This window comes from Megalobrama amblycephala, linkage group LG13 (genome assembly GCF_018812025.1).
Source record: "Megalobrama amblycephala isolate DHTTF-2021 linkage group LG13, ASM1881202v1, whole genome shotgun sequence".
NCBI lineage: Eukaryota > Metazoa > Chordata > Actinopteri > Cypriniformes > Xenocyprididae > Megalobrama > Megalobrama amblycephala.
Window position 1 is genome coordinate 5920957 of NC_063056.1, and position 15795 is coordinate 5936751.

Here is a 15795-nt window from a genome sequence, read left to right on the forward strand (position 1 = left end):
ATATTGCATTGTGGTGAGGGGGGCGTGGTTTAGAGAGGTCTGCAGCGGGAGAGAGAGTTGGGAGACGAGCGGTGAGTTACAGTAATTGGCGTGGAGAGACCGCATAAAAGACTGGGAGAATGAGAAGCTGGCAGAGAGGGACAGACTGCTGACTGGTGGAACGCTGGGGAGTCGTATGCTCGGGAGAGCTGAAGTTTATATTGTTTATGCCCTGTGTGATATTGAGCGCTGTTTAATTTAAATAAAAGCCACCAGCAGCAGTTAAGCCGACCCCGTCCTCTTCCTTCTTATTATAGAACATTGTTACACTGGTGCCGAAACCCGGGAAGGAAGCAGGAGAGCCGCCGCCGTCATGCAAACTTCATCATCCACGCCATTTGTGGACGTCATCTCAGCCCGTGCGTCATCCGCACCCCCCAGCATTGCTGGATATGAGGAGTGACAAGGAGCGGCATTTCCAGGCCATTATCCAAGCGCAACAGGAGGACCGCGAGAGGTTACGGAGCTGGATGAACCGGGAGGTTTGGGCCGAAGCCACAGCTCAGCAGTTCCCACTCACCCACCTGCCACTGAACAAGATGGGGGCTCAGGATGATCCTGAAGCCTTCCTGGACCTCTTCAAGAAAACAGCAGAAGCCGGTGGGTGGCCACGTGAACAATGGCCAGTGCGTTTAATTCCGCTGTTGTCTGGGGAGGCGCAGGTGGCTGCCCAACAGTTGCCCGTACAGAAACTCCTGGTCTTCGACGACCTCAAGAGGGCCATCATCCAGCGGGTCGGCCGAAGCCCAGAGCAACATCGCCAGCGGTTCAGATCGCTGGATCTGGGCGAGAGCAGCTGACCCTTTGTGATGGCCCAACAGCTCCGGGACTCATGCCGCAAATGGCTGCTGGCTGAGGGAAGCGACGTCGAGCACATCATCGACCTTGTGGTACTGGAGCAGTTCATCACTCGTCTGCCAAGGAAGACGGCCGAGTGGGTCCAGTGCCACCGACCGACGTCGCTGGACTCAGCCATCCAACTGGCGGAGGATCAGATGGTGGCGTGCCCCGGGGTCGGCGAATCCCTTCCAGCTGTCTCTCTCTCTTCCCCTTTATCCCCTCCCTCTACCTCTGTCTTATTCTCCCAGTCTTTTATGCGGTCTCTCCACGCCTATTACTGTAACAAGACACAGGTGTGTGTTATTTGCACTTAACCCACTTGCTCACCGCTCGTCTCTTCCGATGCAAACAAAGCAGCGTTTCTATCCAGTGAGTCGAAGAGAACAAAATCGTCACTTCCTGATAAACTGATGCTTAATATCACTAAGAAAAGTAGGGGAAGCCACTGTATATAATAATTTTTGTATATAATAAATTACTATCTCAGAGCACGCAGACGAAGCGCAATAAACACATTTCAGAGGCAGATGCCTGCTGTTTGGGAACGCAGTCTTGTAAGACAGTTAAATGTAATTATACCCAACCACTTTAACGACAGACTTTGCTCAGACATTTCAGATGCTATGCAAAAAGATCAGTTCGCTGGTTAGTCCAGTTATGCCGTCCCATCGCGCAAAGTTGTTTTTTGATGTGCATCGTGGAATTTATTCAGTAAATCTGTTTCCATCATAGTTTATGTGTATGTTTTCTTATCGGATAAAAAAAATGTATCCAACTCAAACGAGCGCATTTCATGCACATTTTTAGAATTTATGCACATCTTGGCGTTTCAATCCAACAGATATCCCAAAATACGCATAAAAATAGGTGGATGGAAACAAAGCTACTTACGTATTTGACAAATACAGCAATAGTCAGTGTTTTACCTTTAATGTGGTTACTGTCCAGAAGAGGCTGCAGATTGTGCACCTGCTCCAATAATGTGGCCTGGGAACGCAGGAACTCTTCCTCTGTATATATAGTAGGAGGAAAGAATTAAATCTTTACATCTGATAAACTTCAGTAGTGCTCAATAGGTGAATCCCAACTTGCAGGTATGTGACAGCAGGGGGAAAAAAATGCTAAATGCAACTAACCATATAGAGTCAGGATAGCAAAATTAATAGGCTTATCAGCTTTTAAAAGCGAGGAGAAAACACTTCTCATAGGTTGTGTTGCCCACGGTGTCTATACTGTATTTTACTCATCTGTTACTTGGTCAAATTATCCAGCTTAGACAGTGTGACATGCTCTCATCCTTACAAAACCATGAAAACAATTACAATTCTATACAGACTACAATAAAATACAAGTTCACATGCAGTGAGGATAAACTCATGGTTTGTGCCAAATACACTTTGTTTTGTGCAGTGAATTATTGGTGACCAAATCATGACACAACTGAAATTCAAGATTCATTTAGAAAAAAAAAAAAAGTGCACTTTCTTATTCAACCTATGTCATATATTCGCCTACGGCAGTTCATAGTAATACTAATACATTTCAGTGTTTGACCTTAAGGGCTGATTTATATTTATACAATTCACAAATATGGTACTTTACGTCCAATGTAAAATCAGGGTCCTGAACAAAACCAGTTGGGAATCACTGATATACATGGGTAAAAAAAGTGTGCTAACCTGCTAGAATAAACTCCAATTTCATTGCATCAGGCACAGCAATGAAGTCTGTGAACTGGGGGTCCAAATACTTCAGCAAATCTTCAACTGATAGAAAAGATAAATTGATAAATAGTGATAATGCATATTATTAACATACATAGGATTTTGATCACAAACATTGCTGATTCATTCGGAGGCTCTCACTTTTCTTGTGAAGGATCTTGACGCGCTCTCTCTTGTTTGCTGTGTTTGCAAGAGCGCTGCTGATCCTCATGAGTGACTCAGCACACTGAGGGAAGGAAGGAAAGACAGATTATAAATCCAGCAAAAGGTTAATCAGGTTATATAATAGTTGCAAATGGACATGTACTTCCTAACATTTGTTAATCATTTCTGAGTTCACCACTTTTGATCAACTTTTTGCCTTCATTGGTTTGTTATGAATGAGGCATAACACATTTTTTTAAATTACAAATATTCCATGTAAACTTGAAATTAGAATGAAGAATAGAATTAGAATAGAATTCAGAAAACGCTCAGGACATTCCGCTATTCTGACACATTGTTTCCATCAGACTCCCTTATGCTGCACACAAATACCAGGAATTATTTCCACGAAAGCATTACAAATTTATTTCAATTTAACTTAACAGCTTGCACATGTCTGATTTACTGATTAAAACCATTTTAAAGTCACAATGAAATCAAAATTGACAATTCTTATTTTTTTATATGGAATACTGCAGTATTCATAATAATTTATTCATGCACTTAGTGTTTTTAAATCATCACTTTAGGGCTGGGCGATGTATCGAATGCTTTTGTCACGCGCATTTCTTCAGTAAAGCCGGTTCCCTGATTACCGCTAAATCGCCATCACCTGCTTTCAAATGAAGCGGCATTTAATAGACAGAGCCGTAGATCACTGACAAGCCACGCAATATCACGTTCAATATTGCGCGTGACAAAAGCATTCGATACATCACCCAGCCCTACTTCACTTATAACTTATTTTTTTAAGCTTGCATACAAGTGATTATTATTATAAATGTGTTTTGTTTTGCTTTTTATATAATGCATCTTTCTCTTTTAATTTTGCTCTAATGTATGTTTATTGTATTTATATGTTTCTGTAAAGCGCTTTGAGATGTAACTTTTAAAGGCGCTATATAAAATAAAGTTTATTATTATTATTTTATTATACTATATATATATATATATATATATATATATATATATATATATATATATATATATATATATATATATATATATTTTAAATTCATGATGTGCCTCATAATGTTTAATCAAAATAACTTCCCCTCCAGTAACATCTCTTCTCTGATGACGTGTTTACTGGCATGAGGGCGGGGCAACCTGTCACTCACATGAGATCCACCAACAGCAAACCACAACTATCCAACCAGCCAATCAACTGCCCATGAACAAATCAAGCCCTGCCCTACATTTGTTCTTGTTTGAAAAGCCACTTCACTGAAGAAAAGACTATTGCAGCTTCCGTCATGCCAACATTAAAAACACATATTATATGTGAATGTTCAGTGAGTGGCGGTACATGTGCACTAGTCTGTGTGTTAGTTCAAGGGTAAGACCCCCAAATACGATATCCTTGTGTGAGGGAAAATTTAAAAGTCAGCTACATGTTTTCATGTATAAGGACTAAAATGAATATTATTAATGCGTTTAAAATATTGTTAGGAAAATATTTAGTTTCTAGTATGTAATTATATTCTAAAAACTTATATTGTACTGCATGGGTTAGGAACTATATGATTTATTTAAATATTTTTTAAATGTTTATTGTTTTAATTATTATTTAATTAATCAAATTAATTTAATTTAATTATTTATTTTCACATTTTTTTCAGTGTAATGTGTCAGCTGCCACGCCCGCAAAACGAACAGCTCTCACTACTGAATCATGACATCTACCACATGTCAGCATGCAATTTCTGACACAACTAATGCACATTAAACTCGTCAACAAGAATGAATGCTATTATGTGGTGAATATGATCTGTCAAATAACAACAATAAACACTGCTGAAACACACACACACACACAAACACAGAGAGACAGAGAGAGAGAGAGAGAGAGAGAGAGAGAGAGGGCTTTAGGCGTGTCTGAGGCGAATCACCTTCACTGGCTTATTGTTTTTTCCTCCTCTTTCTCCATGAATGCGTTTTTCGAGAACTTGAAGGCGAGCATCCAGATCGTCCAGATTGTTTTTCCCTTCCATTTTGTTGTTTGGTAGCTGTTCTCTAAACCGGAAATGACGCTTCGGACAGCGTCTTCTTCTGCGCGTCCCCACCCAGTAGCGGTCACATCTGCTGCCACCACACGTTCCTCCAGTGAAGAGGAAACATCAAAAAGTGATCATTTTGTAAAAACTTAAAAAGTGAAATAATTTAAACAAACACTATGCGCAGAGACAACGTAAGTGTTCACACATCACCTTTAAGTCCTTGACAGCGGGATGTTCATCAGGGTTCACTGAATAAGTGACCAGTGACCAAAATCAAAATTGATAATTCTTGTTTTTTTTATTCATGTTCCTCATAATATTTAATCAAAGTAACTTCCCCTGCTCTCTTTCAGTAACATCTCATCTCTGATGACATGTTTACTGCCGCGAGGGTGGGGCAACCTGTCACTAACAAGAAGGACACATATTGAATCATGTCTGCTCCAGTTTATTTGTGATCACATGGCTACTTTAAACAGCTCCATTAAGGCTTTAAATGATTAGTTCATTATTATATAGTTATATAAATGTTATATAAAGTTATATAAAGGTGCAATATGTAATATTTTTGCAGTAAAATATCCAAAAACCACTAGGCCAGTGTTATATATTTTGTTCACTTGAGTACTTACAATATCCCAAATGTTTCCAACTATTTGTAAATCATGAGAAAATTGCAATTTTAACCAAGGCTCCGGGACGTGTGAGGAGTCGCCTGTTAATTGCGTCATACCCGCGTTACCCTCGGTTTCCGGTTGTATTTTGTAGAAACCATGGAAACACCAAAGACGCTTTAATATATTACATGTTTTAATAGACAAGGGAACAACTGTTTTGATATATTTATTGACAGAAAACTAATTATTGTTATATAGCTCAACACGTTTAGTCTTATTGTTTAAATCTAATTTTCTTGATTTTTTGCGAGTACATGCTTTACCATGCCTCTGTCACAGACACGTCAGGCTCCACCATCCACCAATCACAACGCACTCAATCACCGGAATACTGATCACCGCCACCTGCACGTCATTAACGCACTCATCAGCACCACTACAAAGAGCACTCACACACAGCACTCCATGTCCGGTCTTGTTTGCAGATACTTATGTGCATGCTTACCTCAAGGACTCGCTGCTCTTTACTCACCTGTCTCCAGTGTGTCCTGTTCTCCCCGTGTGTTCCTACGTCCATGTGTGAGTGCTCCTTTGTCTCCAGCGATCTCCAGCTCCAGCGATTCCAAAGACTCATTCATCTGAAAACAGAAAGGACTGTAACTATCTCTACTCTTCATAATAATCATCATCATTGCCATTCCTTCACTCCTGCACTGCTGTTTATGCTCACTGGTTTTAATAAACAACACTTACCTGTGATCCTCCGTGTCCGACCCCTCTGTAACATAACAGAAGACCGGACCAATACCGCAGAACCAGTATGAGCCAACCGGATCCCTTCCAAGCACTTGTGGATGCGCTACGCCGCACTCTCACCGTCAATCCGCCATCACTGTCACCGACAGTCACCTCTCCTTCACCGGCACCAGCAGTTACCACGGTCAACACGGTCAGATCCCCTTCACCACCTGTCTACGCCAGTCCCATGGCCAAGCCAGCGCCCTACTCAGGATCGGCGGAGGACTGCTGCGGATTTCTCCTGCAGTGTGAACTGGTCCTGGAGATGCAGCCGCACCTATACCCTAATGATACCTCCAAGATAGCATTTCTCATCTCCCAACTGAGCGGCAAAGCATTGAAATGGGCAGACTCCATCTGGTCTCAACACGGTGCTGTTACTCAGTCGTATTCTGCCTTTATTTCCCATTTCCGGGAGGTGTTTAGGAAACCGATCTCGGATTCGTCTGCTGGTGAGAAACTCTATAATCTTTAACAAGGATCAGTGACTATTTATGATTATGCTTTACAATTCAGAACGCTTGCTGCTGTCAGTGGATGGAACGAACAAGCTTTGATTACCACCTACCGCCAAGGATTGGAGCCTCGGGTGCGGCTGCATCTCGCTGCATAGGAGGATTCCATCGGCTTAGAGAAATTCATCCAGCTTTCCATCCGCTGCGCCTCTCGTATGCAAGCGTGTCTTCAAGAACACCAGGGCCAGTCACTTTCCAACTCACTCCTCTGCCGGTCCGAACCCGTCAGCTCCCCAGAACCAGCCAACGAACCTATGGAAGTAGAAAATTCCCGTCTCACTCCTACTGAGCGCCAACATCGGCTGACCCTGAACCTCTGTTTATACTGTAGCGCGCCCGGGCATGTGATCTCTGCATGCCCCACTCGACCTCCTCGTCCTATGGTGAGTGCCATTATTCTTTCTATTCGGAAAATGAAACCACTCACTACTATTGTCAACCTTACTGCTGCTGATCTCTCACTTACAGTGGTTGCGCTCCTCGACTCATGGTCAGCCAGCAACTTCATCTCCGGCGCCCTCTGCCGGCAACTCCAACTCAAGACCTCTCCGTCTCCGACTATCTACCAGATCAACTCCATAACTGGCAAACCCCTCAGCCGTAAGCAAGTCCGCCGTGTGGTGGGACCCATCAAGCTGCAAGTTGGACTTCTACATCTGGAGGAGATACATCTGCTGGTTCTGGAGGATTCCACTGCTGATGTGGTTCTAGGGCGTCCCTGGCTAGAGCAGCACAATCCCACCATCTCCTGGAAAACCGGTGAAATCCTAAAGTGGGGCGAAACCTGTTTCTCACATTGCTTCTCTGAACTTCCCATTCCTCGAGCTTCTTCCAACGAGCTTTCCATCTGTGCCACGTCCATTGAGAGTCCCGTGGAGAAACGTTCCATCGACATTCCCAAGTTTTACGCCCCCTTCAGTGATGTTTTATGCCCTCAGAGAGCCTCCAAGCTGCCTCCACACCGGCCATGGGACTGTGCCATCGATCTGCTTCCAGGTGAACCAGTGCCTAAAGGAAAGATCTATCCATTATCCATCCTGGAGGAGAAGGCCATGGAGGAATACATCAAAGAGGCTTTGGTTTACATCGACGACATTCTCATCTACTCCCGGAGCCTGGCCGAACATCACCAACACGTTGCGGAGGTCCTCACCCGTCTTCGTCAGTTCCATCTGTTCCTGAAAGCTGAGAAATGCTCCTTCCACCAGTCATCAGTACACTTCCTGGGCTATATCATCGACCGCAGTGGCATCCGGATGGATGAGAGGAAGGTGGAATCCATCACCACCTGACCAGAACCATCCACCATAAAAGAACTACAATGCTTCCTTGGATTTGCCAACTTCTACCGTCGATTCATCAAAAACTAGCAGCAGGGGACATCAAGTAGGCTCCACCCATGCACCGCCTTCTCCCGCAAGCTCAACCCAGCGGAGGTCAACTACGACATCGGTGACAGAGAACTCCTAGCCGTGAAGTTGGCTCTGGAAGAGTGGAGGCATTGGCTGGAGGGAGCCAAACACCCGTTTCTGGTCCTTACAGACCATAAGAACCTTGAATATCTCCGTGCTGCTAAAAGACTGAATCCAAGACAAGCCCGCTGGGCCATGTTCTTCTCCCGATTCAATTTTACCATTTCATATCGTCCAGGTTCGAAGAACGTGAAAGCTGATGCCCTCTCTCATCTCCATGCTCCAGAAGAAAAGCCCGAAGAACCTGAGCCGATCATTCCAAGTTCCCTCATCGTCAGTCCGATAACATGGTCAGAAGAGACCATCCCCTCCTCCAATGCCTCCACGAACCCTCCGCCGGGTTGCCCGCCAGGCTTGCTCTACATCACCCGGTCACGACGCACTCCAACCATCCATTCAGTCAATGAAACCCTCTTGTTGCTAAAGGAACGCTTCTGGTGGCCAAACATGGCAGCTGATGTCAGAAGGTACGTGCAGGGCTGCAGGGAGTGCGCCATCTCGAAGAGCCCACGCCATCTACCATCCGGCAAGCTCCATCCTCTGCCCGTTCCAAATCGACCCTGGTCACACCTAGGAGTTGATATCATAACAGACCTTCCAGCATCTGATGGATTTACCTGCATCTTTGTTATCGATCGTTTCTCCAAGTCATGTCGTCTAATCCCACTGAGAGGTCTAACCACTGCCATGGAAACTGCTGAGCTGTTGTTCAACCATGTGTTCAGGTATTTTGGAATTCCTGAAGATATTGTGTCCGATAGAGGACCTCAGTTCATCTCTCGAGTATGGAAGGCTTTCCATTCGCTCCTAGGTGTGGCCATCAGTCTGACATCTGGATACCATCCGCAGTCGAATGGGCAGACGGCGAGAAATATCCAGGAGATCGGCCGCTTCCTCCGTACCTTCTGTCATGACCACCAGGACTCTTGGAACCAGTACTTGGGTTGGGCCGAGTACGCGCAGAACTCCATACGGCAACCGACTACAGGACTCACTCCCTTCCAGTGCGTACTCGGTTACCAACCCCCACTGTTCCCCTGGAACAGGGAACCATCGAACATACCAGCTGTGGATTACTGGTTCCGAGAGAGCGAGAGGGTCTGGGACTCAGCACACCATCAGTTGCAACGAGCCCAGCGCAGACGCAGGATGACGGCTGACCTTCGTCTCTCCAACACTCCAGTATACCAGCCCGGACAGAAGGTTTGGCTGTCGACACGGGACATCAGACTGCGTCTGCCCTGCAAAAAGCTGAGTCCCAGGTTCATTGGCCCATTTCCCATCATCAAGCAGATCAACCCGGTCACCTACCAGCTCCAACTTCCTCCTGGGTACCGCATTCACCCCACATTCCACGTTTCACTACTCAAACCTCACCACCCTTCTGTTTCTGTCTCCACAGGGCCTGACGTGTGAGTGCTCCTTTGTCTCCAGCGATCTCCAGCTCCAGCAATTCCAAAGACTCATTCATCTGAAAACAGAAAGGACTGTAACTATCTCTACTCTTCATAATAATCATCATCATTGCCATTCCTTCACTCCTGCACTGCTGTTTATGCTCACTGGTTTTAATAAACAACACTTACCTGTGATCCTCTGTGTCCGACCCCTCTGTAAGGTAACAGACTCAGAGAAAAATACTATTTTGTCAAGTAGCTAACATAGCATAATCAGATGCAGCCTTATTTTTAGTAACAGTAATACAGCATTTTCTCCATCATACAATACGTTTTAAAATTAATTTCATGGCATTTATCAACACAAGCCATCCAGCATTTAATATGATATTGTAAAATCGATCTATCTTACTGCAGTGTGTAACAGTGTCTCACAGCAGCCACTGAGCAAACGCACAGAGTAATGTTATAACATCATTTTCAAAACACTCGAATGTATCTAATATGATAAACAGAGCTGCGTTACCTCATACTCATGACCGGAATAGCGGAAGCGGCGCCGGCGCCTGTGGCATAAAAGTTCCGCTGCTCGTGAGGCGTGTGTTGTGCAATCGCTCCAGCGTCCTCGTTCAGCTCCCACAACACTCGGTCCTGCTCTGCTTTATACTACAATAAAGTTAATAATCGCATCCATGAAGATGATTTCTTCCAGAGTCCTATCCTGATTATTTCCACCGACTGTGATGTGAAGACCACATGTCCCAAGATTCTGCACTCAAACTTGGCGTCATCAAGCTACACCTTTGTTTTGAATAGGCCTCTAGCGACCTCTAGCAGACAGAAAATATTACATATTGTACCTTTTAATAAATATCCTGACACATCCAAGCTTTATAATGGCAGGACCAATGAGTATGAAGCTGAAGAAAGAGCATCCATAAGCTAGATATTTTACTTCATAACTTGTGAAATATGGATATTTTTCTTACACAAATGCATCGCTTCGCTTCAGAAGGACTTTATTAACCCCCTGGAGCCGGGTGGAGTACGTTTATTCAACAGTCTCGTAACGCAGTTGACGCAGTGATGGAAGTGCTGAACTGTGTTCACTGCGTCAACTGCATATTCTTGTCGCTTCATAATATTAAGGTTGAACCACTGTAGTCACGTTGACTATTTTAACAATGTCTTTAATACTTTTATGGACCTTGAATGATTATAATTCATTGCTTTCTATGGCAGATAAAAAAAAAAAAAACCTTGGATTTCATCATAAATATCTTAATTTGTGTTCTGAAGATGAACAAAGCTCAAAGGTTTGGGACGACATGAGGTTGAGTAATTAATGACAGAAATTTCATTCTGGGTGAACTAACCCTTTAAGACGTGACTTGCCGCCACCTACTGGCGGTTTTAGTTTCTTATTTAAAAGTTTAAAATTTAAAATTTAAAAGTAGCATATTTAATTTAATTAACCAGAAATATAACATTTAAACATTAATCTGTTAGCATAATTTATGCAATTATAATTGTGTAAATCCATTCATGCCACGTCTGAGCTGCATTAAGCATATAAATAGGGCATCTGCAAACACTCCATCAGCTCTTGATTGTTTCTGTGAAGTCTTGTGTGTTGTCAGATTATCTTGTTTGTGTGAAATGGTGAAAAAACAGTTTAAGAGATGTGTTTCCCATGTCCATGCTTTATTGCTCCTGCAGATGGACACGAGTTTTGTGTTATCTGCTTAGGGGCGGAACACGTGCATTTGGCCTTCGAGGGAGCTGGATGCATTCACTGTTATACATTCTCAGTGAGAAAGCTCCACTCCCACTTGGCTCTCTTTACGAGTGCGGGGAGTGAAGCCTCTGAGTCCCGTGGTTTCGGTCCTGCAACTGCTGAGGAAGCGTAACGACTGTGATAGTGGGGATCTCAGCTGGAGCTTGAAGGGGGTTCCTTTGCTTCTCCGACTAACTCTGCAGCTCTTGCTGGCCCGGAAGCCCGCATAGCGGCTTCTTCTGGGCTGGATAAGAGCAGTTTGCTCACTTCTAGTCCAGAGGAAGTAGAAGTAGAGTCAGTTTCAGAAAAAAACAGCCAAGTCTGAAATCCCATATAAAAGCCCCGCATATGATGAGCCCGACTCAGTCTAGAAAGTTCTGGCCTGAAGCACAAAGTCTACCGTGGTAGATTAGATGAGAGATATCTGCCGCGTCATAAGTCTCCAGCTTTTAGGTCTCCAGGATTTAGGCCAAGTGGATTCCATAAGCGGGTTTTTATTAAAGGATCTGAGCATAAAATCCAAACAATAGTCACAACTCGTAGTCAGGTCGAAACACAGGCAAAACAATCCAATGGCAGACAAATCCAAAACAGTAATCCAAAAACATGAATCAAAAGAGCAAAAGCAATGGTCATAATAATCAATAACAGAGGCACGGAAGAACGCTTAGTAAGGCAGTGAACTGGCAATACTTCGCAATGTGGCAGTGCAAACACATGGCTTAAATACAGGGTGACAGGAAATGACAAGACAGGAACTGATGTGGCAGGAACAGGAAGTGGCACAGTTCAATATTCAGGTGAGGGCTCCCTCTGGTGGACTGGAACCTGATCAAACATTACAAAGATGGCAGGTTTATGGAAACACCCATACTCTGCTCACACAGTCCCTTCGAATTCAAGGGGGTGTGTGAGCAGGACCATGGACAGATGCCTTGGGTTGAAGAGAATTTGGCTAGCTATCTCGCCCCGGGGACATCCTCATCTTTGAAGGCTTCCATTCTGCCATCCAAACCATTCCAGACAACACCGAGGCTGGTTGGCAAATCATATTCGGTGGCCAGTGGTGCCCTGCACACCATGACGGTGCTGCAGGCATATCAGGTCGACCTACTTAAAGACCTGGACCAAGGCGAGGGTCTATCTCAATGCTCAATTGGCCATTTCATGGCAGCTGTGGTGGCAGTGGAGAAGCATTTGTACCTCAATCTGTTGGGCATCAGGGAAAGTGATAAGACCGTCCTTCTCTGCCCCAGTCTTGCCTTCCAGACTTTTTGGCACTGCCACTGAGATGATGGTGGAGACGTTTAGGGAGGTGAGAGCACAGTTGGCTGCCTTTAAGAAGTTTATCCCTCGTCGGGTCCAGGTTCCTCTAAAGCCTTCTGGTCTTTCTTGTCCTTCTCCGGGAACGAGTTCCTGGAGGGAGGAACAGAAGGCGAGTGCGGTGGCTCAAGCCCCTCCTCTGAGGAGTAGTGGGAAGAGGCACCGCACAGGGAGGATGCTGGAATTGGACCTGAGGGCTGTGATTTTGGCTAGAAGGAAGAAAAAAGCTCTCACTCCCATCTCTCTTTTCCTTGCTGGTGGTCTCTTTATTTCTGTGACTCTCCCCTGTGGGGCTTATGAGAGAGCCATTTTTTACCCACTGTCTGTTACTATAGCTGCGTTTTCACCTCTGGAACTTTCCCCAGGAGCTAGGGACTTTGGGGTGGTACTCTGGTTTGTTTCAACCGCAGGAACCAGGGCCAAAATGAAGTTCCAGGTAAAAAAATACCCCTCAGAAAGTCCATGCCTATGAGGTAGTACTTTTTTAAAGTTCAGGAACTTTCGGGGGTGGGACACTGAACATGCTGATTGGTTGAGTTCACACAGCATTTTATTTCAACCACCATTTTTAAAGCCAGTTGCAGTGTGTGCAGTAAGAGTTGTTTGTTGTAGCCTGGTGTTGTAGCCTTGCCTCGGCATCAGCTGCGTCTGGACCAAAAAGCTGCACTTGAACACACAACACAGACTACAGCCGACTGCACGCCTGTGCTTGCGTGTAAGGAATTAACTGTCTATATTAGCAGGTATCAATAGTCTATATTCATCATTAAAATGGAGAATTAATTCTCATGCACTGACTTGTTTGCTAAACTTAACATCCAATCAGAGTTCCCACTCTCACCGATGGCCCCGACGCCGATTCAACATGCTGAATCGGGGCAAGCTCCTGCCGATGTGAGCCAGATGAGAGCCGACATGTGCTCGTCGACTGCCAACGGCTGCCCTTACCCTACATGTATTCACAATCATCTTTAATGTAATTGTGTTAAATTAAGTGTTAAATGTCCAGATATTTCAACAAATTAATGATGTTCAATTATTCACTTTAATAGGTTAGTATAATTATTATTTATTATTTAACAATTAATCAAGTGAAGTAATTAGAAATTACATTCAGTTGTTTTTTTATGCACTATTTGTTTTCTTACGCATTATCTAGTAAGCTATATGGGTATTTTAAATTAATATCATTCGTATATACTTAGGATAATCATTAACTGACAGCTTGGGGAGACACCGGCCTTTAGGTGGAGCCTGGCAGACATGGACTGTTGCTTGTTTTAAGGGGGCCCTTGATTATGATTTTTTTTAACTTTAGTAACTTTAGTTAGTGTGTAATGTTGCTGTTTGAGCATAAACAACATCTGCAAAGTTACAACACTCAAAGTTCAATGCAAAGAGAGATAATTTCTTTTACAGAAATTGCTTTTTAAGGACTACAACAAACAGCTGGTAGGGACTACAACAAGCTTCCTCCTGGGTGACATCACAAACCCCAAAATTTACATAAACCCTGCCCCTGAGAACACACAACAAAGGGGGTGAGGCCATGTTGGGCTGCTTTAGAGAAGAGGAAGAGTTGTTGTAGTAGAGTTTTGTTGTCATGCCGTCATTTTACGCCGGACTGCTTCACAAACGAGGCTCAATTCAACACTGGATTTGCACAAAAGATTAACATGACGGCACATGCTAGTCGATGAGTCGATCAACTCCACAGCAACTACATAAATTTATCCACTAACCATTCAGAAACGTCCAGTTTCATTCTAAAAGTTGTAACTTCTTCCTGAGTCTCTCCATCAGTGTCGACTCCGGTTTGAACAATGTAAGGCTGAACACCGTTACTAACAATCCTCATTTTGGCTGCGTGAGATTCTTCAGCTTTGTTGTTGTTGAGCAACCGAAGCGGGAGCTGTTAAAGCTCCGCCCTCTTCTGGAAAGCGGGCGGGAGCAGCAGCTCATTTGCATTTAAAGGGACACACACAAAAATGGGTGTTTTTGCTCACACCCAAATAGGGGCAAATTTGACAAGCTATAAGAAAAGATCTGTGGGGTATTTTGAGCTGAAACTTCACAGACACATTCTGGAGACACCAGAGACTTATATTACATCTTGTGAAAAGGGGCATAATAGGTCCCCTTTTATCCGCCCAGAAAACAAAACATAATATCTTATGGCATTTTAGTAAATACATCTTGATTTAAGATTTTTTAGATATTTGGACAGGAAACAAGACAAAAATACTAAGTAAGAAAAGCAGTGAAACTGCTTTTATTGTCGCCTCCCCAGTTTTGTGGTTTTTAAGCAAGGCTGTGCTCCTGAATTTGCCTGTGAGGTTGAGCTGGGCAGATGTAAAAAATGTTTGTTGCCCTTCTTAGTTTTATTCTAGGAGTTGAGATACGATTATGCTCCCGGGTGGCCCAGTTTCTCCCATTCTATATAGGGGCTAAGTCTCCAGGGGCTACAGCCTTGCTACCAACTAATTTTCATCTTTAATAGGAAATTGATGGCTAAAGCAGCAAATTAATGAACGAAACAAATGAAACGTTATTTTATGCAGGGTCCCTTTTACATTTTGTACAAGTACATTTCCATAAAAACTTTAACCTTGTATTGGAGAAAAAGTCTTAAAGTGCTAATAAAGTGTACCTAATAAATGAGCTAAATGCTGAATTATCATGCTGGGGTGGAACATTTTAGTCAAAATGGCTGTTCTTATCATTAGTATCCAAGAATTAACTAGTACAATAAATATTTAATGTTGTTTAATTCGGGTATTTAAAAATAAATGACCACAGTCTGTGTTATGTGGTGAATACGTTTATGTAATGCTTGACGAATTTTGTTAAGCATGGGAACACAACAGTTTTGAATCAACTTGCTTCTTATGAAAAATTAAAAGATGTTAATCACAGTTCCCAGATTTAAAAAGTAAGCCTATCCAATATACTAGTCACTAGTGTTTTATCAAACATCACATCACCAAATATTAAGCGCTGAGTAGAGATTCCAGGTTTGAATATCAAGAGAATTGCACCTGTTTCGGCGCATGCGCAGTTGAGCATCCTCCTCATTCATTGCTGTCTGA

At 43.5% G+C, this 15795-nt stretch overlaps 1 protein-coding gene across 1 annotated transcript in view; it reads right to left on the reverse strand.

Moving 5' to 3' along the window:
- Nucleotides 1-15787, reverse strand: part of dctn3 (dynactin 3 (p22)) — a 17415-nt gene extending 1628 nt beyond the window's left edge. Inside the window, exons 1-5 of the mRNA XM_048153100.1 lie at nucleotides 15745-15787; nucleotides 4700-4908; nucleotides 2745-2829; nucleotides 2559-2645; nucleotides 1806-1889 (exon numbers count right to left, since the gene is read on the reverse strand). Coding sequence (XP_048009057.1) covers nucleotides 1806-1889; nucleotides 2559-2645; nucleotides 2745-2829; nucleotides 4700-4908; nucleotides 15745-15781 — 502 coding nt within the window. The 5' untranslated portion in view covers nucleotides 15782-15787. The remainder of the gene's footprint in view (nucleotides 1-1805; nucleotides 1890-2558; nucleotides 2646-2744; nucleotides 2830-4699; nucleotides 4909-15744) is intronic.
- Nucleotides 15788-15795: the final 8 nt, after the last annotated feature.